This window comes from Tachypleus tridentatus, chromosome 2, assembly GCF_004210375.1.
Source record: "Tachypleus tridentatus isolate NWPU-2018 chromosome 2, ASM421037v1, whole genome shotgun sequence".
NCBI classification, from domain to species: domain Eukaryota; kingdom Metazoa; phylum Arthropoda; class Merostomata; order Xiphosura; family Limulidae; genus Tachypleus; species Tachypleus tridentatus.
Genome location: NC_134826.1, coordinates 86,443,922 through 86,469,841, shown reverse-complemented (window position 1 = coordinate 86,469,841; position 25,920 = coordinate 86,443,922). Strand labels below are relative to the sequence as shown.

At 32.1% G+C, this 25,920-nt stretch overlaps 1 protein-coding gene across 4 annotated transcripts; it reads left to right on the top strand.

Annotated features, from left to right (window-relative positions):
- The first annotated feature begins 446 nt into the window (after positions 1-446).
- On the top strand, positions 447-25,920 carry LOC143244409 (uncharacterized). Of its 4 annotated transcripts, none has more exons than XR_013025065.1 (5): positions 503-1,609; positions 3,945-4,042; positions 5,261-5,409; positions 5,925-6,599; positions 25,623-25,920. XR_013025065.1 is itself a non-coding variant. In XM_076489003.1 (4 exons), the coding sequence occupies exons 3-4, from the start codon at positions 5,334-5,336 to the stop codon at positions 6,233-6,235; spliced, it is 387 nt and encodes a 128-aa protein (XP_076345118.1). In that variant the 5' UTR covers positions 503-1,609; positions 3,945-4,042; positions 5,261-5,333; the 3' UTR covers positions 6,236-7,699. The 4 variants fall into 4 exon arrangements, 2 of the variants coding, with proteins under 2 accessions (XP_076345119.1, XP_076345118.1); XR_013025064.1 differs by lacking the exon at positions 25,623-25,920 and adding an exon at positions 21,735-22,046; XM_076489003.1 differs by lacking the exon at positions 25,623-25,920 and having other exon boundaries at positions 5,925-7,699.

Genomic DNA, 25,920 nt, shown 5'->3' with positions numbered 1-25,920 from the left:
TTTTAAAATAATAATCTCTTCAAAATAAGACAAACATATGTACAAAAATTAGTTACACTATGAAATATAACATTTGTATCCAAAACTAAATAATTATCCTTTATTTCCAAATATCCACTTAGGCTGATTAAGTTTTAGTTTTTATTTCTTGTTTTTCTTGGTTAATTTTCGTGGTGTGTGCAAATTTTTCTAATGGCTTTTCAAAGGATCATTATTTACGTTATTTGCTATTATTTAATATTATTTATATTATTTACATAACTTATTATTATTTACTTCAGCATCTGTTTAAAAGTTTTGTATTTTTTGTCTTCATTTGTACATTAATTGTACCTCATTAACACTTGTAGATATAATTACAAATTTTTCTCAGTGGACTTTTAAGGGTTTTCATTTTCTTCTTGCTTTCTTTTCCTAATGTTTCAGTCACAGCTCACAGAAATTTTTATTTATGACTCATAATGGCAATTTGAATATTAGGATTAATTATTTGTATTGTTAATGACACTTTTGACTGTTGGTATAAATGTTGAAAGTCTATTTTTAAATTTCAAAATTATGAGGAGTATTTTAAAAAAATGAGCTACCAGTTGTTAGTAACCATTCCTTCAGCTGATATCAATCACATTTGTTGTCAGTAAATGTTCCTTCAGTTAACATCAGTCATATGTGCTGTCAGTAGCCATATTTTTGTTGTCAGTAACCATTCCTTTAATTGAAATCAGTTATGCTTGTTGTCAGTAACCATTCCTTCAGTGAATATCAGTCATATATGTTGTCAATAACCATTCCTTCAGTTGAAAACAGTCATATTTGTTGTAAGTAGCCGTTCTTTCAGTTAACATCAGTCATATTTGTTGTCAGTAACCTTATTTTCAGTTAACATCGGTCATATTTGTTGTCAGTAACCATTTCTTCAGTTGAAATCAGTTATGCTTGTTGTCAGTAACCATTCCTTCAGTGAATATCAGTCATATGTGTTGTCAGTAACCATTCCTTCAGTTAACATCAGTCATACTTGTTGTCAGTAACCATTCCTTCAGTTAATGTTAGTCATATTTATTGTCAGTAACTGTTCGTTTAGTTAGCACCAGTCACATCGTAACTCATTCTTTCCAGATCCACAGAAAATCTGAAGTTAGGCCTGAATAATGATTAATTTATCTTAGGTGTGTCAGCTGAAATACATACTTTTGTATGAAAGTCTTAGTAGCACTGAGTTTTACATTTGTATAGCATAGAATCCTTATTATATCACCGGAGAGGAAATGGTTTTGTTTGTCTGTTACAGCTTTGTTAGATTTATGAAACATCAATTAAAAATTAGCTATCATCAAACAATGTTAATGCTCAGGTATGAGGTTTAAAGGCAAATGCAAAAAGACAAAAATTGATATCAAGATGGCTTTTGTCATGGCTGTGTTTGTTGAGTGGTTCTGCAGTATCTTTGTTTTTCTTTTTAATAAAATTAGAGAAAGGCTTTGCAAAGCAGATGCAACAGGCTTCAGAGAGCCATGAGAAAGCTGTAGAGATCTTAAAGCAGCAGCTACAAGACCTACAGAAGCAGATGGAAAGCACTCTGCAGGGAGACACCGACACCAAACTACAGGTATGATCTCTTACTGGTATCTGACTACTAGAATAGGGCCCTCATTGGTTCAGTGATAATGTTGCAGGCTTATAACACTAAAAATTGTGGTGGGCAGATCGCAACTAGCTCATATAGGTTGAGAAATGAGATAGGCACTTAGAATAACATCTTTAAATAACTACAGTTTTAATTCGGTAATCATAATGATAATATACAACTTTATTTCATAAAATTAGAAAATTCATTTACAACATTTTGTCTGGATTTGTTTTTTTCAACTGATTACCAATTTTGTGGAAACAATACTAAAATTATTTCAGCTTTCCTACTTTGAAGTAAGTATGTCAAAAAATATTTCTATGGCTTAATTTTCTGTTTTCTTGAAATAAAAGATATTCCATATTATTAATTTTTCTATTTTAAACTTGTTTTCTTAAAAGTGTCTTATAAGCAACATGGAATAAATAAAATATATAATTTTCGAAAATCAACTTGTATATTACTGGTAAGTGTTTTTTATTTTGTTATTTAAGAATGACTTCCATTTCATTCTCCAGTATGTAGTATTTGTCTTTATAAACTGAAATTGTTTATACCCAAAACCAGGACTTTAGAAATAGGTAAACTTCATCACTATTGAGTTTTAACAACAGAGCCTGTTAGATGAGACTCATTGTCGCTTAACTTGGTCAAGCACCAACCCAGTAATGATATTATTTTTTTATTTCATCATTTTAATGTCCTCTAGTGGAGTAATTTTATGAAAGAGATACATTTCCAGACATTTGCTGATGTGACAAGCTAATGTTTGCCAAAATATTCATTTTATTTCTACACTAAATAATGGAATATTTTTAATACCCATGTATATTAATGATTTTATAACCAACAAAACCCAATAAAACCAGCAAAACAACAACAAACAAACAAACAACACACACTCAAACTTGGTCAAGCACCAACCCAGTAATGATATTATTTTTTTATTTCATCATTTTAATGTCCTCTAGTGGAGTAATTTTATGAAAGAGATACATTTCCAGACATTTGCTGATGTGACAAGCTAATGTTTGCTAAAATATTCATTTTATTTCTACACTAAATAATGGAATATTTTTAATACCCATGTATATTAATGATTTTATAACCAACAAAACCCAAGAAAACCAGCAAAACAACAACAAACAAACAAACAACACACACTCAAAGAAAGTAAGTGGATTTATTTACAGAAAACACTTAAATATGGTGTGACATGTTAATATCATTAGTGAGTTTTATTGTGTTTTAAACAAAAATTAAAAACACACTAATATGAAGGGTAACATAAATAACATACTAAATCATGGATGATCATATTATTACTTACATGTAAAGGTATAAGAAAAGAGGCTACAATGTTTGTTTGTTTGTCTGTTTTTTATGAATATTTGCACTAAGCTACAAAAGGGCTAATTGCTCTAGTGGTCCCTAACTTTGAACTGATAAACTAGAAGTATAGAAGACACTCAACAACAATCTACAGTCAACTACTCGGCTACTCTAATAAAATATAAGCATATCATTATCAAACTTATAATACACCAATGGCACTAAAAACGAGATCTTGCAACAACTGGCTGCAAACTATAGACTTTTGAATTCACAATAATGAACCATTTTGCCACTCTCTACTAACTTGTCCAAAATAAAAACACATCTGTGAGAGAAAAACTACATCATCAACTATACTATTGGTTATACCTGTTGAAATAAAAGGAATGCACTTTCTTTGCAGAGGATTCTTGATCAGAAATGTTATCTTGAGAAAGAAGTAGAAAGCCTTAATACTGTTCTCGAGTTCAAGGTTGCAGACATACTTCGCCTTCGTAAAGAAAACCTGGAAATGCAGGAAGAGATTATTTTTACTTTTTTTATTGTTTTTTGTTGCAATATTTATTTAGGGTTTAAGTATCTCAAAAAAAAAGAAATATAGACAGCTATGCTACACTATTGTATTGTGTTAAGTAACACAGTTTCACATTGTTAGGATCAAATAGTGATCTAGAGTTATATTAATAATATTATAAACTTTGTAAACATAGATAAGCAAGATAGTTATTACAATCAAATGGCTATGTAGATTTATTACCTATGTAAGTATAGTCAAATAGAAACAACATATTGTTAGGATCAGTGAGCCGTATAGGCTTGTTACATTATTCGAGACTATATATATGTTGTTAAACACACTATCACATTGTTTGGTTCAAAGAGCCATCTTTTAGAATTGTTACATTATTATAGAATATGTAAACAAATTTATTTGTTTATATTTCAAATTAAAGTTTATTTTTTTTTATTAAATCACTAGTTGGAGAAGTAACCATCCGCAAGACAAGAGATTCAGAAGCTGAAGGCAAGAAATGAAGATTTACAAGCTATGATGGATGAGAAAGTTCAAATTGAGAGGTAGTAGGAGTTCCAGCAAATAGACGACTGCTAAGTCCAAAATGAACTAAATCATTTAAAGTTGTGATCAAATACGATTACCAGTTAACAGTTTAACAGTAAAAGTATGGCCAAACAGCAAACAACACAATCATGATTAAGGAGTGTCTTCTTATTCTCCTGATTTAATTCCAAGTTTATTTGCATTGATATCGTTATTGTTTGTACAGTTATTGTTAAAAATTAAATTAAAACAACAATTATTTGTAAGAACCTTTTAAGATTTTAATTTGATATTATGTTTTATTGCTTTCTTCTTGACACAAAAACCTGGTGCCAGTTGTTGTTATTCATTTAGTGTAACTGTGTAGTGAACTACATTTTCCTTCACCAAGTGAATTACTTTACAAACCATAACTATGTGTATTTGTTTCAATTATAATCCATCAAGAATATATCCAACTTTGATTAAGTTACTTTTTTGAATCTAATTGTTTAACATAATCAGGGGAAACAGTAGTGTTAACTTCTTTAATATGATTTATTTTATCCTCAAATTACTATATTTTATCTAATCTAGTCAAAGACTGTCTAATCTGATAAAAGAACTAATCATAATTTAATCGAGCATAACACAGTTCAAAACGTGTTTTGTAAAAGTGTGTATAGAAATAGGAAACTTATTCCACCAATGACTTTGATTATAAACTTGTTACTATGAACTATGTAAACATGACAGCTCATTATTAGAATCAAACAACTACCTAGACTTGTTATGTTGTTACAGACTATGTAAACATCACATTTTTAAGGATCAAATAATGTAATGCATGCATGTGGAGGTTACTTGTTTTAATAAAACTATATCTACAGAAATATGAAACGATTTTAACACAACCACCAATATAAAACAGGTTTTTCTCTGAAACTGTATATTATACATTAAGATATGATATTTGTTCCATCACTGAAAATCTCTTAGTTTAAGCATTGGCTCAAAACTGGGTATTTTCAGCTGTCTAACATACCACAAATAGTTCTATACTAAAATAATTTGTATCTGGTTTATAATCCATCAGTTGTCAGATATTGTTTCTGACAATTTATGTCATGAAAATAAGAATAAAATAAGATTAACTTGTACAAAGAACAAACTAGATCTGTTTCACTTTGTTAAAAAAAAACGTTAGATAGTAACTGTTGTCTGACTAAGTTTGACTTTCATATTTGAACTTGCAGACAGTTAAAAAGTGAAAGTCTACACCTGAAGTAAGAGTTTGAGAAAGAGGTTAAATCAAAGTCTCGATTATCTATGGAGAAAGAAGAACTTCAGTGGAGACTGAAGCAAGCAAAGGAAGTAAATGCTTTGCTGTCAACAATGTCTGATTGTATGTATTGTTTTATTGTACTTACAATTACTTTGTTATCAACAATGACTGATTGTATGTGGGGATAATTGCTTTGTTGTGAACAATGTCTGATTGTACATTTTGTTAATAAGATAAGTACATAAATGAAAAAAATTGTAGCTCCAAAACAAATACCCAATTCCAGGACACGAATGTGGTGGGTCATTATGTAGAATGCTAGGGCATTTTTTTGTTTTTTAAATACTAGCAGAAGTAAAACAAATTGTCTTTGACAGGGAGGGAATATCTGCTACCTAGTTTAACCTCATATGCTTAGTATAAAAGAGAAAAGGAACAGTTACATGTGGTCTAGTTTAAAACATCCTGCATCTTTACATTCTTTCACTGTTTGTAGAGAAAGGGTGGTTATTGAGAGAAAATTTGAATGAACATTTAGAACATTAAAAAACCATTTAAGATTCATATATGATTTTTTAGTATATAGAACATAATAAATATTTGATTTTTATGAGCACTTTGAAATCTTTATCTAGCATCATCGGAAATCCTGGATAAACTTTCACATGATGAGTCACTGTTAAAATGTCCAGTTCGAATGTCTGTGTTTCTGGATGAACTTGATACTAGTCAAACACAGGGAGGAAGAGGTTCTGGCAGTCACAGACAGGTCACTGCTTGGGGAAGTCCTCCAAACAGGGTGTCAACTCGTAAAAACTGTAACTATTCTGGTAGAACATCTACTGAATCCGCACATTTTACACCTACTACAAAAAGATTCAATATCCTCAGCAACCTGATTCTGTTAATGGTACTTCGAAACGATCCCATTCAAACAAGTCATTAATACAAGAAAGGGACAAAAACGATAATTCTAGTGTCACCGAAGCTCTTGATGATCAGGGTACAAGAAAAGGACACAGAGAATGAAGATTAGACATCAAAACAACAGAATAATCTCAATTTGAACGTGCCTCACCTAAACACTGATGAACGTGAAGATAAAGAATCACATCCAGTGACAGGTCATCACCATTATTCCGTAAGATAGGATGCCTTTTGCCCAAAGAGTACGACACCTTCACTGAACGTTTGTTTAGATGAAGGTTCCAGACTTCTGGAGTTCACAGACAACGAAGCTCAAGACAGAAGAGAAAAAGTACACCATGAATGGATATTGGAACTCTAAAGACTTCAGCTCTTTAATTCTGGTCAGTTTTAAGGCCATCTCTTATCTATTTTGACTAACACAAATTATATAAAATTTAAAGTTTATAGAAGAGACTAGTTAAGTCTAAGAATAGTAATACTTACATTTATTTAAATAATTAGTAAACCTATTGCAGTAACATGGTAAATAGGATTAGAAAAGACGAAATAGGCTTATGGTAGAAGTAGTAATAAAATATATAGCTAAGAAAAACTTTTCACTGCTTGTTGATTTTTTTTCTTCTCCTAAGAGTTCAAGAGCTATACGTATTTTATACGGTGTACAGTGTTTCCAACTGCGTATTAGAAGTTGTAATATATCTGTTATTTACATATGTTTCTGATGATATTTCTAAAACTTTGAACTTTATAGTTGGTGAATTATTTTTATTTTTAGCGTAGTTTGAATATTTTGCAAGAGTTGCATAATAGCTCGCAATGGTATAGCTTGTTCAAAGCATTCCAAAACTTTTCTTTTTCGTATAAAATGTAACCATATTGAACTTATTACGCACATGTGCTACTGTATCTCTGAAGCGATACGTAACGTTTACTATGAAAATACGGTATCCTATTCAAATCATAAAAAACCTTGAACTTACGAGTTAGAACACCCGGGCACAGTCTCATCAAGAAAATGTTTTTTTTATTCCTCTCATACTCTGCTGTTTGAATGGCTTTAATTCAGACTTACGAGTAAATAAATTTTTGAATTTTTTCTGAATACGCTTCTTAAGTGGCTTATTGAGCACGGCAAAATCACTTGAATAGAAGCAATACTTATATGTAATGAATATGTCATACCATATTTACACAAAATTGAATTGTGTGAGAGAAGATCAATATTTACTTAAATGAAAAGTATTATATTGATAAATAAGTACTATAGTGTTAATGGTTAACAACGTAGACAAAATTTGTAAATATTACGATTCACACAGTTATTGTTCAGACGGTATGACATTATAAATAATGTTTCAACAACTACTCAATATGTCATATACCAGTGAAACTCTGTAGTTTTTGTATTATACGAAAGGCATCGCAAACACTGGATATAGCAGATGTAATGTAGTTCATATATTCTTCTCTACTTTCATTCAGAAGTTATTATCATACCAACAATAATGTTACTTCGAATGAAAATGGTTGGAATTGTGTATAGAGAAATACAGTAGTTGAGGTTTGAAAAATGATTATTAAACGAGTTTGAATATTTATATGGTGGAATAGATAACGAATTATGGTTATTTCAGGGTCACATAAAACATATGTTACCAAATTTGTCTACTTGAATAAGGAATACAACAATTAGGCGCCTAAAATAAATTATAAGTGAAAACGACTCTACAAGATGTTGACGGCAAAGATGATATGACAGGTAGCGTTTAAGAAGTTTTAACTTAGCAGCAAAGGTGTAAAAAACTTGAACAAATACATATAAGTTAATAAGACACCTTATTATATAATTGGATTACATACTTTTCATTGAATTATAAACTAAAAGTTTTTCTTTATTATAACAGATTACAAACATCAAGAGTACACGTTTTTATCTAAACATAAGTTCACCATGGTGAGATAGACAAGAAGAACAACAGTATATAATATACACGAACTCTTACGTATTTATCTTAAACTGCTTGTGTCTTAATTAATGTTATGTCACGCGGATGATCGTGAGAAACGAAAACACCACGACATGGTTGTTAAAAGAATTCCAACGAAGATGTATGATATGTAACTGAATACAATATAAAGTGTACTATAAAATGGATATTAAATTAGAAATCGTGGATTACCCCATAGTCATGTTAAAACTGTTGCATTTTTCACATCTAAAAATCACTCTTTCTTCAAACAGATCCTTCTAGAGATTAAAACTAACATTATTTTATACTTATTATTTTCTACTTGGACGGGCTAGCAGTGGCCGATATCCAGAGTGCAGGATTACGTCTCTCAACGTGTGAAATTCGAGCCACAATGCAACTAAATACCGTCACTAATGTCGGTTGTACTCGCGTTATAGCAATGACAGTCAGTCCCATTATTCGGCTCTTAGAGATTGATAATGTTTCTTATGGCAATAAGTGCTGCCGAGTGGTTGATCAGTTGTATATAATTAGGAATTTTAAGTGATTCTGAATAGTCAATTAGCCCTTGTGAGCATAGAATACCCATCAATTGAGACTTTCCAGATCAGTTGGAAAATTAAGAACACTCAATGTTTAACCAGAAAAATTCGTGTTTAAATGTACAAGAGTGTGATACAAAAATAAAAAGAAAACGCCTACAAAATATTCATTGAATGTTCAAGTTTTTCACCCTCTAGACATATTGTCTCATTAATTGTTCATTTGGATAATTACTGCCTCGAAAACAATGCTGTGGACAAGATAATAATTATTATATTAAGAATCCTTTTCAGTACTAGCTTGACTTCTTGTGAATTATTGTCATTTCACCAGGTATAATACAGATAAATAGTTACTATAACATTCACTAGTATGAGAAAAAATATACAAAAGGCTCGCAATGTTCTCTACAAAAACCACTTATTGCAAAAGATTTAGTGCTTATTCATCGACTTAAATCTACACTGTGAAAAGTGATTATATAGATATGTGTAGTAAGAAATGTATGTTTCTGAGAGGGCCTTAGAAACGATAAATCCAGTCAGACCATGGCTTGTCCACTTTTACACGCTGACAATTTATGTATTAAGACTTGCTTTTCGTATGAAAATACGGTATCCTATTCAAATCATAAAAACCTTGAACTTACGAGTTGGAACACCCGGACACTGTCTCATCAAGAAAATGTTTTTTTATTCCTCTCATACTCTGCTGTTTGAATGGCTTTAATTCAGACTTACGAGTAAATAAATGTTTGAAATTTTTTTGAATACGCTTCTTAAGTGGCTTATTGAGCACGGCAAAATCACTGGAATAGAAGCAATACTTATATGTAATGAATATGTCATAGCATATTTACACAAAATTGAATTGTGTGAGAGAAGATCAATATTTACTTAAATGAAAAGTATTATATTGATAAATCAGTACTATAGTGTTAATGGTTAACAACGTAGACAAAATTTGTAAATATTACGATTCACACAGTTATTGTTCAGACGGTATGACATTATAAATAATGTTTCAACAACTACTCAATATGTCATATACCAGTGAAACTCTGTAGTTTTTGTATTATACGAAAGGCATCGCAAACACTGGATATAGCAGATGTAATGTAGTTCATATATTCTTCTCTACTTTCATTCAGAAGTTATTATCATACCAACAATAATGTTACTTCGAATGAAAATGGTTGGAATTGTGTATAGAGAAATACAGTAGTTGAGGTTTGAAAAATGATTATTAAACGAGTTTGAATATTTATATGGTGGAATAGATAACGAATTATGGTTATTTCAGGGTCACATAAAACATATGTTACCAAATTTGTCTACTTGAATAAGGAATACAACAATTAGGCGCCTAAAATAAATTATAAGTGAAAACGACTCTACAAGATGTTGACGGCAAAGATGATATGACAGGTAGCGTTTAAGAAGTTTTAACTCAGCAGCAAAGGTGTAAAAAACTTGAACAAATACATATAAGTTAATAAGAAACCTTATTATATAATTGGATTACATACTTTTCATTGAATTATAAACTAAAAGTTTTTCTTTATTATAACAGATTACAAACATCAAGAGTACACGTTTTTATCTAAACATAAGTTCACCATGGTGAGACAGACAACTAAGAACAACAGTATATAATATACACGAACTCTTACGTATTTATCTTAAACTGCTTGTGTCTTAATTAATGTTATGTCACGCGGATGATCGTGAGAAACGAAAACACAACGACATGGTTGTTAAAAGAATTCCAACGAAGATGTATGATATGTAACTGAATACAATATAAAGTGTGCTATAAGATGGATATTAAATTAGAAATCGTGGATTACCCCATAGTCATGTTAAAACTGTTGCATTTTTCACATCTAAAAATCACTCTTTCTTCAAACAGATCCTTCTAGAGATTAAAACTAACATTATTTTATACTTATTATTTTCTACTTGGACGGGCTAGCAGTGGCCGATATTCAGAGTGCAGGATTACGTCTCTCAACGTGTGAAATTCGAGCCACAATGCAACTAAATACCGTCACTAATGTCGGTTGTACTCGCGTTATAGCAATGACAGTCAGTCCCATTATTCGGCTCTTAGAGATTGATAATGTCTCTTTTGGCAATAAGTGCTGCCGAGTGGTTGATCAGTTGTATATAATTAGGAATTTTAAGTGATTCTGAATAGTCAATTAGCCCTTGTGAGCATAGAATACCCATCAATTGAGACTTTCCAGATCAGTTGGAAAATTAAGAACACTCAATGTTTAACCAGAAAAATTCGTGTTTAAATGTACAAGAGTGTGATACAAAAATAAAAAGAAAACGCCTACAAAATATTCATTGAATGTTCAAGTTTTTCACCCTCTAGACATATTGTCTCATTAATTGTTCATTTGGATAACTACTGCCTCGAAAACAATGCTGTGGACAAGATAATAATTATTATATTAAGAATCCTTTTCAGTACTAGCTTGACTTCTTGTGAATTATTGTCAGTTCACCAGGTATAATACAGATAAATAGTTACTATAACATTCACTAGTATGAGAAAAAATATACAAAAGGCTCGCAATGTTCTCTACAAAAACCACTTATTGCAAAAGATTTAGTGCTTATTCATCGACTTAAATCTACACTGTGAAAAGTGATTATATAGATATGTGTAGTAAGAAATGTATGTTTCTGAGAGGGCCTTAGAAACGATAAATCCAGTCAGACCATGGCTTGTCCACTTTTACACGCTGACAATTTATGTATTAAGACTTGCTTTTCGTAAAGCGATACATTACGTTTACTATGAAAATACGGTATCCTATTCAAATCATAAAAACCTTGAACTTTCGAGTTGGAACACCCGGACACTGTCTCATCAAGAAAATGTTTTTTTATTCCTCTCATACTCTGCTGTTTGAATGGCTTTAATTCAGACTTACGAGTAAATAAATGTTTGAAATTTTTCTGAATACGCTTCTTAAGTGACTTATTGAGCACGGCAAAATCACTGGAATAGAAGCAATACTTATATGTAATGAATATGTCATAGCATATTTACACAAAATTGAATTGTGTGAGAGAAGATCAATATTTACTTAAATGAAAAGTATTATATTGATAAATCAGTACTATAGTGTTAATGGTTAACAACGTAGACAAAATTTGTAAATATTACGATTCACACAGTTATTGTTCAGACGGTATGACATTGTAGATAATGTTTCAACAACTACTCAATATGTCATATACCAGTGAAACTCTGGAGTTTTTGTATTATACGAAAGGCATCGCAAACACTGGATATAGCAGATGTAATGTAGTTCATATATTCTTCTCTACTTTCATTCAGAAGTTATTATCATACCAACAATAATGTTACTTCGAATGAAAATGGTTGGAATTGTGTATAGAGAAATACAGTAGTTGAGGTTTGAAAAATGATTATTAAACGAGTTTGAATATTTATATGGTGGAATAGATAACGAATTATGGTTATTTCAGGGTCACATAAAACATATGTTACCAAATTTGTCTACTTGAATAAGGAATACAACAATTAGGCGCCTAAAATAAATTATAAGTGAAAACGACTCTACAAGATGTTGACGGCAAAGATGATATGACAGGCAGCGTTTAAGAAGTTTTAACTTAGCAGCAAAGGTGTAAAAAACTTGAACAAATACATATAAGTTAATAAGAAACCTTATTATATAATTGGATTACATACTTTTCATTGAATTATAAACTAAAAGTTTTTCTTTAATATAACAGATTACAAACATCAAGAGTACACGTTTTTATCTAAACATAAGTTCACCATGGTGAGATAGACAACTAAGAACAACAGTATATAATATACACGAACTCTTACGTATTTATCTTAAACTGCTTGTGTCTTAATTAATGTTATGCCACGCGGATGATCGTGAGAAACGAAAACACCACGACATGGTTGTTAAAAGAATTCCAACGAAGATGTATGATATGCAACTCAATACAATTTAAAGTGTACTATAAAATGGATATTAAATTAGAAATCGTGGATTACCCCAAAGTCATGTTAAAACTGTTGCATTTTTCACATCTAAAAATCACTCTTTCTTCAAACAGATACTTCTAGAGATTAAAACTAACATTATTTTATACTTATTATTTTCTACTTGGACGGGCTAGCAGTGGCCGATATTCAGAGTGCAGGATTACGTCTCTCCACGTGTGAAATTCGAGCCACAATGCAACTAAATACCGTCACTAATGTCGGTTGTACTCGCGTTATAGCAATGACAGTCAGTCCCGTTATTCGGCTCTTAGAGATTGATAATGTTTCTTATGGCAATAAGTGCTGCCGAGTGGTTGATCAGTTGTATATAATTAGGAATTTTAAGTGATTCTGAATAGTCAAATAGCCCTTGTGAGCATAGAATACCCATCAATTGAGACTTTCCAGATCAGTTGGAAAATTAAGAACACTCAATGTTTAACCAGAAAATATTCGTGTTTAAATGTACAAGAGTGTGATACAAAAATAAAAAGAAAACGCCTACAAAATATTCATTGAATGTTCAAGTTTTTCACCCTCTAGACATATAGTCTCATTAATTGTTCATTTGGATAACTACTGCCTCGAAAACAATGCTGTAAACAAGATAATAATTATTATATTAAGAATCCTTTTCAGTACTAGCTTGACTTCTTGTGATTTATTGTCATACCTTATGTCATACCTTACCTTGTGGTCATAATTTGATGTATTTGGTAAGCTCTTGCGTAACCTTTCCGTTACTAAACTTCATACACTAAAGATACTGCCATGGGGACGTTATTATAGGTCAATCAATCCCACTCTTCTTCGGTAAAAGTGGAATGGGTGGTGATAACTAGCTGGCTTTTTCTCTAGTCTTTCACTGCTAAACTGGGAAAGACTAGCGCAAATAGCCCTTGTGTAGCCTTGCGCAAAATTCAAAACAAACCAAAACTAGAATTAAAGATATTCTGAAAACATTATACGGTTTTTCAGTAGAGTATTCTGGACGCTTCTTGTACGGTACATTCTACACGACTTTTAGGTTACATATTTTTCTTTTTTGTTTAAAATATAAAAATAACGTTTAACAGTTTGTTTGTTTGTTTTGGAATTTCGCACAAAGCTACTCGAGGGCTATCTGTGCTAGCCGTCCCTAATTTAGCAGTGTAAGACTAGAGGGAAGGCAGCTAGTCATCACCACCCACCGCCAACTCTTGGGCTACTCTTTTACCAACGAATAGTGGGATTGACCGTCACATTATACACCCCCACGGCTGGGAGGGCGAGCATGTTTAGCGCGACGCGGGCGCGAACCCGCGGATTACGAGTCGCACGCCTTACGCGCTCGGCCATGCCGGGCCAAATAACGTTTAAACAAATCCTAATTAAAATTTTATAACAAATATAAAGAAACCACAGTGAAATGAATGTAAAGTGTCATACTTGAACATGATACAAATATGTTGGAGATCTCCACTTAAACACAAAGCGAAAACATTAGAGCAAAGGAAACAACAATGCTGTAATTTCTGGAAACGCCGTTGTTTCGAGGCAAGGAAAAAGGTTTTGGGTTTCGCTAATCAAAACACGGAGTAAGTCCGGAAGCTTATCAAATCGACATGAAAGAAACAGGTATGAGAGGAAACTAGAGCCTTTCTGATGAATTGTCTCTTCCTTCAACCATTGATCATTCGTTTGCAGTGTCGACAACTTCTTCAGCGTGTATTAAGAATAACATACACGAAATAAACTTGCAAAAAAATAAAGTTTAATGTCACTGGTCCAAGTTCATTAAATGTATGTAAGTTTCAATATGTTCGAATTTTTTTTATTAGCACAGCATTAATTACAACCAAATAACTATAAATAATCATTACCAATATATAACGGACGTAAAATAACAACTTTTTTACTGCTTAATTAAATTAAAATTTATAATAAAACCGTTAATCATTCCTATTTTACTTGAACGATTTGTATATTTAATGGTGTGATATGTTACTGCAAGCCATGGCGCCACGTGCGAAGTTACTAGCCTATGTAAATAGACAGATATTTGGCTCAAGACGACATACCGATTAGCCCCAATGCAATGTGACTAGAACTATTTATGGTTGAAGGATTATAAGTTCCTATCCAAAGAGAAATATTCATATGTCGAGGTTATTAAGCTATGTGAAGCCAAGGAACAAAAAAATCTTGTAGAAGTAAACCTTCAATGTTTTGCTGTTTTAAATTTTTCACGATAAACAGAGGGCAGGTAGCCTATTCTATAGCTTTGTGCTGGAAAAAGAAAATTAATGTTCTCTATAACAGTAAAGCAGAATTGCGCAGTTTATCATATACATAGGAGAGAAGAAAGTTTCGAAACCAAATCGCAACCTAATATGGTATTAATTTATAAAGTGGAGATTATGGTTACGAAAGAGAATCTTACGACCAAAATGAGCATTGGGATGAAGCTGGGTATATCTTCTTGCGTAGTTTATGAGATAAAGATAATAAATGACTATTCGAAGCTGACGAACGATCGCAAGTCACAATTTTACAAGCTTCCAAAAACACTTCAAAATTAAAAATTGTCTTCGTAAAAGAAAAAAACAAAACAAGGCTGAAGAAACTACAATCACAGATATCTCCCTGGACCAGACGAATGAACTAACACTTGCGCCTTTGGTCTTTAACGTGATATTGGAAGCCAACGCACACTTATGATGAAAGGACTTTGAAAAACATTTTGTCTCTATGACGAATCTTCTTCTCCGTCATTGTTTATTTGCTTGTTTTTAATCTTCAAAGTTACACTAGAGATATCTGCGCTAGCCGTCCGTAATTTAGCAGTGTACACCAACCTTGTGGCTACTCTTTTATCAATGAATAGTGGGATTCACTGTCGTATTATAACGACTCCACGACTGAAAGGGTGGACATGTTTGGTGTGACTGGGATTCAAACCCGCAGTCCTCGGATTACTAATTGACTGCCCTAATCACCTGGCCATGCAGGACCTTGTTTCTTAAGGTACTAATTTAACTTGAAGAAACTAACAGATATATATTTATGTATGTCATTAATGTTTTTATGAAAGGTTCCCAAGGTACTGACTTGACTTGAGTAAACTAACAGATATATAACATCAAATAGGCCATATCGTAGAGGTATTCTATAAGGACCTGTTACGCTTAAGCTTGAATAATAATATCAGTTGAACATATATATATACTAAAATTAAAATGGAAGAAACCTATTAAGGTTTGATTTTAAGCAAACACGAATAAACCTAATTTAACGTCATTAAAAATACTCGATTTAAAAAAGAAAATAGGTTGTTATATTTAATGGTTATGAGTCTTTCATTGGTAAAGTCAAAACTTTAAAATTAATGTTACTATTTTCTTTAAGTTTTGTCCATTGTATTATTTATTATTATTTTTACACTCTACTTACATACAGTGATATGACTCTTTTGTAAACATTAAGACATAAATATCTTATATCATTGCATAACTGAATTTTAACTTTTGCATACGTATGTAAAGTTTCGATGGTAATAAAAGAAATAAATTTTGATTGAAAATGAATGTAATTAAAACAAGTGTGTAATATTTATACGGTTTTAAATACATTTTATATTCACTACCCCTAATCAAGTTAGGTAACTGTATGGTGCATTAAAACGGGTCCAGACACCCTGTATGTACATCATCATTATAAGAAGCCTTTTGGTGAAAATAAAAATATGTGACATAAATAGATATGGTAGTATGTATTGTAGGCACAGAACGGATTTCTAAACTAATGTCAAACACAATGTTAATTTAAATATCAACAGTTCGCTATATTGTGCTTTGTTTACTATAGTTACCTCAAATATTTGTTCTCCACAAATATGCTTTGATCCGTGGTTATAATTTCAGTTATATCCGTAATCATAAATGCATGGTAATTTTTAACCCATCATCTCCTACCTATCTAAGTTGTTATTATAGCAATATTCACGATAGACGGCACCTACATGTATATAATAATTTATGTAAACAAGACTTAAAGACGTTACAGTATGAAATCCGTTATGTAACAAGTTTATTAACAAAGGACAAACTTTTCGTTTATTAATTTTAAGTGGGAATTTTATATTACAATTGATAACTTACGATTGTAAACCTGTTTTCTTTGCCTAAAATATTTACGTTTGATTCCGGATTATTTGTTCTTTAAATGTGTGAGTGGAGTTAAAGTCTTGTATGCACTCCACGTGGCTAGTTTATCTTTTTTTTTTAATGAACGTGTTTTATAAATCTGTGTTCCAGCCAGGCCTAATGAGCTAGGAACAGAGTAAAATGCGTCATCGACAGTCGATGTTCTAAAGATAGTTTACATGGAAAGCTGTTATTATACACTCTTCTAATTTTTGAAAATCCTTAAGGAACTGGACAAATAATGCAGTGTTAAAAATACACTAGACCTGATACCCTAATATTGATGTCATATAACAATATAATTACAATCACGCTTCGCCGGCTTCGAAAAGACGTTCGTATCATAATAATTGTGGTGATATTGTTGAATATATGTGTACTTTCCACAGAACCTAATTAGAAATGTAAAGCGCAACAATAAAACTTTTATTAAAAATAAAGAATCTTCAAATACTAGAGTTTGTTGTTTGTTAAAAAACACTTAGGAAGACCGAAAAAAAATGTTTGTCGTGTTGAAATGAGACAGTTAGAAAGACCGAATAAAATAAAGGTTTGTCGTGTTTAAATGAGATAGTTAGGAAGACCGAAAGAAATAAAGGTTTGTCGTGTTTAAATGAGATAGTTAGGAAGACCAAAAAAATAGAGGTTTGTCTGTTTAAATGAAATAGTTAAAAAGACAGAAAATATAAAGGTTTGTCTGTTTAAATGAAATAGTTAAGAAGACTAACAAAATAAAGGTTTGTGTTTAAATGAAATAGTTAAGAAGATCGAAAAAATAAAGGTTTGTGTTTAAATGAAATAGTTAAGAAGACCGAAAAAATAAAGGTTTGTTTAAAGGAAACAGTTAAAAAGACCGAAAAATAAAGGTTTATCGTGCTTAAATGAGATAGTTAGGAAGACCAAAAAAATAGAGGTTTGTCGTGTTTAAATGAGATAGTTAGGAAGCCGAAAAATAAAGGTTTGTCTGTTTAAATGAAATAGTTAAAAAGACCGACAAAATAAAGGTTTGTCGTGTTTAAATGAGATAGTTAGGAAGACCGAAAAATAAAGGTTTGTCGTGTTTAAATGAGATAGTTAGGAATACTAAAAAATAAAGGTTTGTCGTGTGTAAATGAGATAGTTAGGAAGACCAAAAAAATAGAGGTTTGTCGTGTTTAAATGAGATAGTTAGGAAGCCGAAAAATAAAGGTTTGTCGTGTTTAAATGAGATAGTTAGGAATACTAAAAAATAAAGGTTTATCGTGCTTAAATGAGATAGTTAGGAAGACCAAAAAAATAGAGGTTTGTCGTGTTTAAATGAGATAGTTAGGAAGACCGAAAAATAAAGGTTTGTCTGTTTAAATGAAATATTTAAAAAGACCGACAAAATAAAGGTTTGTCGTGTTTAAATGAGATAGTTAGGAAGACCGAAAAATAAAGGTTTGTCGTGTTTAAATGAGATAGTTAGGAATACTAAAAAATAAAGGTTTGTCGTGTGTAAATGAGATAGTTAGGAAGACCTAAAAAAGTAAAGGTTTGTCGTGTTTAAAAAGAAAGCTGTAAACGTAATTTTAGCACGCAGTTGAGAAATAAGGATAGGTTTTCAAAAATTAACATAGATCATAAAAAAGAACGGAAGGCTTGTAAATGATTTAGAGGAAAATATTGACACTTCATCAAATATAATCAACAGTTTAAACCGATAAATAGCAGAGTTCCTGAATATATATAGCTCATCGTTTAGGTCTATACGACATGTAACATCCGGTTTCGTTACTGAAATGATACCATGGTTGTATTTGCTTGATGTTGGTTCCTGCACGCAAACTCATTCTTTTGCACAGCAACGTGAAGGCACTGTACTGACTAAAAATATTCCTATTATTTTTATGGATGTATCGATCTATCCTCAACTACAGAATGTTTAATTCGTCCCTTTTAAATCAATCAATTAATATTAACCCTGAATGGTTATTTACAATAATGGGTTCGCATGGTTCAATGCCAGTGAAGTTTTGGAAAAGTATAAAGGTGTAACAATGGATAAGAAGGAGTGACATGTGTATTAACATTTATAATGGCGTTAGAAAAAGAATAAAACAGTTCTATAGTTTAATTATGCAGTGATATAGAAGCTAAGCCTAAATGTGTACAAAACATACTGTTTACCATAAGTTCATACGAAATAAAAGTGTCAAATTTGATAAGACACTAAGTATAATTTAGTAGTTAGTTACATGGCACCTACAAATATTTATCACCACGACTCTAGGAAAAGTATTATCATAATCAGACCTACCAAACAAACTAGACGTAATCAACAATATCACCACAGTACTGAGTAAAGAATTAATACAGTCAGACCTACTAAACAAATTAGTCCTAAACAGTGAGCATAGGTTCAGTCTTTAATTACTAACTCCACTAATAAAGAAACAAAGTTCCTGAAATATAAGCACAGAATTACAAAATGCAACATCGTATGTTGTTACTAAATAAACAAATATTTATACATATATCAAAATATTTGTAAAGTATCCTTATAGGAGAGACCAGCCGATCATACATAACCATACAACAGATCACTTGAGATATATATAAATAATAACACAACTAATACAATTACAGAAAATTCTACTGTAAGACATGATCTACTACAAATATATAATTTAGACTCAATCTTAAATGTTTTACCAGAAGTACATAGTTTTAAATCGCAAAATTAAAAAAAGAACACTTTTAATACAAAAATCACCTAACATTAATAAGTTAAAAGATTGACCTTTATGAATAAAGCTATTATATAAGGGATTTCATACAATAAAAGCTTGACTTTTATTTACGTATACTACAATATACGTATACGTAATATAAATTAATGATCGTGAATATTTTTATAATAATTTAATTTTAACAATAGAAAGTGATTGATATTTGTTCATAAATGTGTTCTATGTGGACAGCAAGTCCTATCGCAGATACGTGCAATGTAATGCATAATTTACCTGTTTTCTGTTATATTACTTGTAGCTACGTTTACGTATTTTGAGCTGAAAATTGGACTGGTCTCTCATTTTGACTAAGTACTAATACCCTACCACACCTACAGGTCAAAACGTTCAAATCATGCATATATTTATATTCCACCATTGATGTTCCCCGCTGGTACAGCGGCATGTCTATTGATTCACAACGCAAAATTTGAGGTTCCGTTTCCTTTGATAAACACAGCAGATAGCCCGATGTAGTATTGCTATGAGAAAGAAGCACACACCTACACTCCATCATTGACAAATTATTACTGTTATTAATAACGTCAGATTCATTGGTCATTTTAAATTTATGATATGAACTGATCTGCTGTCCTCTAGAGGCAAAAAAAATACCTAAAATGCGCATATTTGTTGATTAAATTGTTGGAATATGTAGAATAAATGTGAAGAAAAATACACTGCGGTTACAACATTTTAAAACTGAGCTCGGCGCTAGGTCTTAACGCCCCCTAGAGGCTGCAACAATCTAAAATTCGTTTATTTCCTTTCTTTCTCGTCTTTTTCAATATGTTTCAAGCTGATAATGTCGCAATATGCAAACAAAACATGTGAATATATTCGGCAGATTAAAATTATTCTGAAAATGAGCTCCAGGTGGATATTACTATTCCATCAACTGCATCCATTTAGATTGAAGAATCTGAAATATCGGCCTTTGAATTTGAAAAAAAAAGATAGCCCTACAGGGACACCGCTCTCCTTATTTTTCCATTTCTATCTTACCCTTTGTCGTTTGTTGTTGTTGTTTTTTGCCATTTACCTAGCTTGCGATTTCTCCATCTTTTCCGCCTACACTTTAGAATCACAAATGGTCCTCCTTATTTCTTGGACATCATCTTAAAGATGGAGATGGCCCTTCCCGAGGATAATGATATTCTGAGGTCTTCTATAACTGCAACTCTTTCTTATCCTTCCAGTAAGTCAATAGTTCATTGAAGCCATTTTAGTAGTCTTTTCCTTTTTTTTATTTGAGACTGGTTATTACTTGAAATAAATTGATTCATTAATATTTCTTTGAACATCTCTTTCAAACAACAACATCAGCCTTAGATGTTGAATGTAGACTGTTGTTTGAATTTCCATGAACTCTGTAGCAGTCTTGCATATTGTCTTTTTGAGTGTCTGATCCTTTCCTAGAGCGAACCTTTGAAAACGCATCATTGTGTTGATGAATGTTCTTATCCACTCTATACTTATCATAATGAACGATATTTTCTAGTACATTGCACTTACTTGGCAACTTATTCCCCAAAAAGATTTTGAAGAATACATCTTTAATTCAGTCCTCAAAGTGTGCGCTTGCTCCTGGTACTTCATTTTCATTCAGTTTTCAAAGTGTCCGCATACTCATGGTATCTGACTTTCATTGAGTTTCCAAAGTGTTTGCTTGCTCCTGGTACTTGACTTTCAAACTTGTACCACTGAATCTTATTGACTTTTGGTAGAATGCTGAGTGAACAAAAATTATAAAGAGTATTAAACAATTAAATATAGGATTTTATATCTAGTGAAACACATCCGCACATCCGTTTTTATATAAACTATGATGTATAAGAAAAGACTACGTACTTTGATAAACCTTCTTTGTCGAATTAGGATAAAAAGGATGATTCTATACAAAACAGATAAAACTTTATGTATTAAACACTCCGTACAGTTGGTGTTAATTACTCTATAAAGCATATGTCAATATTGGGATAAAAATATATGTAAGCAAGATTTTGTTTTCCTTTTAGGAGGTGGTATGACATTTGTAATGAGCCAAAATAAAGTATGTGATATCGCCATTATGTACAGTTGTGCCTAAAACTAAACAAACTGTTGAAGAGAAATCTTAAGGTTCCCCCCTGGGACAGCGGTAAGTCTACGAATTTACAATACCACAATCAGGGGCTCGATTTCCATCGGTGGACACAGCAAATAGCCCAGTGTAGTTTTGCTGTACAAATATATACACAAACAAGAAAATCTTAAGAATAATAATATTTTTAGCTGTTTAACGATCAACTATACAATCACTCCACGTGGTCGTTCTTGTCAATAAATATTTCTGATTTATTAAACAGTTGTTGGTATTTATAACTTTTAAATATTATTATTATTATTAATGTTTTCTTATCCAAAACTAATTTGCGTGAAGTTTCTTACAGTTAAACTGTTATGCTTCTCTGATTGGTTAAACATATTTGCAAAGATTTTTTTACATTTTTTAATTAAATGTACGATCATATTATATTTTATTATTAAAGTTATAAAAGTCATAGATTTACAATATATTTACAGTTATATTATGTTATCAATAAAGCTTGCAGCAAATTATCCAAAAATATTATTCGTGTAACAAAAAAAAGTTTGTATTTTTTTTCTTGGTGTATGAGCAAACAACTGGCGAGCCAACTCTTCTGAATATCTGATATACAGAAAAGCAGCCATTCAGTCGCACCAGAAAATTTCATGTAATCGAATAATGTTTGGTGAAACTTTCAAGACTTCTAACTTCCTAATTTTATAGCTTTATCTTACATAATGTATTTCTACGTCAGTCCACAACTTGGCTGAAAATAAACTCCATTTAAGTTGTTTTTTTCTGCTGGTTTGCTTTTTTTTTTCTGGGTGTTTGTTTATATTAGAGCAAAATCACATTGAGCTATCTACAATGTCCACTACGGATAATCGAACGCTGGATTTTCCATGGAAAGTCTACACACTTCCCACCCTACCACCGGCATAACTTTGTTTGTTTGTTTGTTGTTTATTTTTTGGCGGTGGTGGTAGTTTTTTTTTATGTATACCGTTAGCTCTTTCATTCATCACGGAAATGAGAAAAAATATGACTAACCAGTTCTTCGACACTTGTCCACAAAGTAAGGACTCTTAAAAACAAACCCATCTTGTTAATACAAATCATCACATTGAGTGGTGAACCTAATTCATTACAAACATTGGTTTATTCCCTCATCCACACAGTTAACTTATTTCCATCTCCAATGAACCACAATCTTGAAACACTTTCAGTATTACCTAATTCCTCTCCAGAAATTATCTGGAACTAAAATTAGTATAATTAGTAAAGGTTTCAACTGTTGGTCTACCCCTAACAACCTAGACAGTTTCGAGAGTATTTACGATTTATAATCCTTTTCTTGAAGAATAACGCTTATGAATAACACAATGAATCGAGTAATACTCACGGTTCAAAGTTCAAAGCAAACTTCACCTGGTTACCCCAGGTCAACCTAAAACCATTCTTAAAAATATTTGTTGCTATCATTGAAAATGAAGTAATTCGAGTCATCAAGGCCCATAATAATCTCTTTTTGAATTCACAAAGACATGACAGAACCTTTGTTATTAAAATAATTGGCAAAGATGGCGCTACTATCATTCTCAAAAAACTGACTATGTGAACGAAACTTGCCGAAAACGTAATGATACTAAGTACTGTGGAAAGTAGATGTGTACCCTACACCACAGTTCATTAAAACTATAGAGAAAGAATCAAACGACTTGTAGAAAAACCAACAGGTTAGCCTAGAAGCTACACAATTACATTTATCTAATCACCCCAATACTAAGATACATAGCCAGATAGTTAAGGCACTAGACTCGTAATCTAAGGGTCAAGGATCGAACCCCCCCCTCGCGCTAGTCATCACCACCCACCGCTAACTCTTGGGATAATTTTTACCAACGAACAGTAGGATTGACCGTCACATTATAACACCCTCACAGCTCAAAGGGCTAGCATGTTTGGTGTGACGAGGACTCGAACCAGCTTTCCTCGGTTACGAGTGGAGCGTCCTAACTACCTGATCATGCTGGACCCTGGGAATGTGTACTCGTCACTAGTTATTTTTTTTATCTCGGTACACTTTGCGTTGAGTGGTGTCAAAAAAAACACTAGACCACATGTATCTTTGTGGAAATAATTCAAGTGCAGCTTTCTTATTCGATTCATCAATAACCCTGAACAAGGACAAATCGATAAAACAAGAATAGACTTCTTATAGCGATAAATGTTATACTGCTACTAACAACTAGATGAATAGGAAAACGAGTTATGTGTGTTGTTTCTTTTTCTCTCAATATTTGTTTATTATCTGTAATTAAGATCCAAAGTTCAGTACTCGTTTAGGGCCAGTGCTTAATTGTTGTTTTTTTAAAACAAAACGATTTTTCTATTTCCCGACGGACCTAAATATACGAAGTGGATGTTCTGGAAACATCATTCTATTTATATAAAATTTTTACATTGGAAAAATAATGTTCTTACCAATGTTTTTATTCTTCTTTCTGCCTGAATGATAGAGAAGATTAAATTCAATCTGTATATTGACAGTTAATAGTTTATTTTCCTGTTATAACGAAGAGCATTTGTAATTTCATAAAAGATATCTTTAGAAAACCATCAGAGCCCAAACTGGGAGATTGGGTTTTTATTACACAACTTACCAGTCTCTATTGCGAGATATATTGGGCTTACGAAATTTGTTGAAGCGAATGCTCCACTCGAGTTTGGACTTTGTAATAAAATTCTCTCAATAACATTTTCATATGTAATGTCAGTATCGTATTACGACAAAAAAAAAAAAACAACACACGAAAGCAATATTTCTTTAAACTTCAAGCTTATAGTATCGAACGATATGGAGTCCGTCCGAAATTGTAATTTACGATTCAATGTACTCAAGTACTCAAATTAAACACTTACCTGTTTTGGAATTGCAACACTTGGAACTCATTGTTACTAAGGAGATTTGCTGAAAAGAAATTCCATAAAAGTATTTTAATATCTAAGCGACTTGGGCTTAACCTAGTGATTGGCGTTCTCGAACCTTGAACCAGAGAATTTATGTTCGAGAGCTAGTTGTCATAGAAAAAAAAAATTGTTCGTAATTTTGGGCCTTGGTTGCTCTGTGAGTGTATTGATCAAATACCACCACGCTACCATAAGAGTAGCTCAAGAGTTGGCGGTATGTGCTTTTGAATAGCTATCTTCCTTCTCAATCAAGTGGCACTCAGCAGCACAGCGATGTCTGCGGACTTCTAATGCTACAAACCGGGTTTCGATACTCCTAGTGAGCAGAGCACACAGAACCCCATTGTTTAGCTTTGTTCTTAATTATAAACAAACAGCGGCTCGTAATCTGAGGGTCGCGGGTTCAAATCCCTGTCACACCAAACATGCTCACCCTTTCAGTCGTGGAGGCATTATAATGTGACGGTTAATCTCACTATTCGTTAGTAAGAGAGTATCTCAAGAGTTGGTGGTGGGTGATAATAACTAGTTGCCTTCCTTCTAGTCTTACGCTACTAAATTAGGGACGGCTAGCGCATATAGCCCTCGTGTAGCTTTGAGCGAAATTCATAACAAACAAACAAAATAACTGAATCAGGTTATGTAACCGACAAGAGCGCTTCCTGACGGTAAGGCTTGGAAGAATATTTTAGTAGATCTAGATTATTTATTAATGCACACAAATAGTATTTGACAACTCTCTTTCTCGGAGAGAAGCTAAAATAATTATGCCTAAAAATAGTAGAAAAAATATTTAGATATTTAAATCAACATAGTTAGTAGCATAATAATACGTGGATAATTATTTTACTTCATTTATTTACAGTTTACATTGATATTGTAAACTCCCAGAAACCACTGAAAATCTAAACTTCAAGCACCTGTAAGCAACAAGTGTTTCAAACGTACTTATGACCGCCCTTCCTTCTGCCCCCCGGAGAGCCGGAGAGACAGCGATAAGTCATCTGGTTTACAGTCTAAAATCAGGGGTTCGATTTCCTTTCCGTGGATACAGTAGATATACCGAAGTAGCTTTCCTATAAAAATCACACAATCTATAAGTGGCAATTACTTCACACTATTTTTGTGACTTTCCCTTCTTGAGCAAATTTCAATTAGCTTCA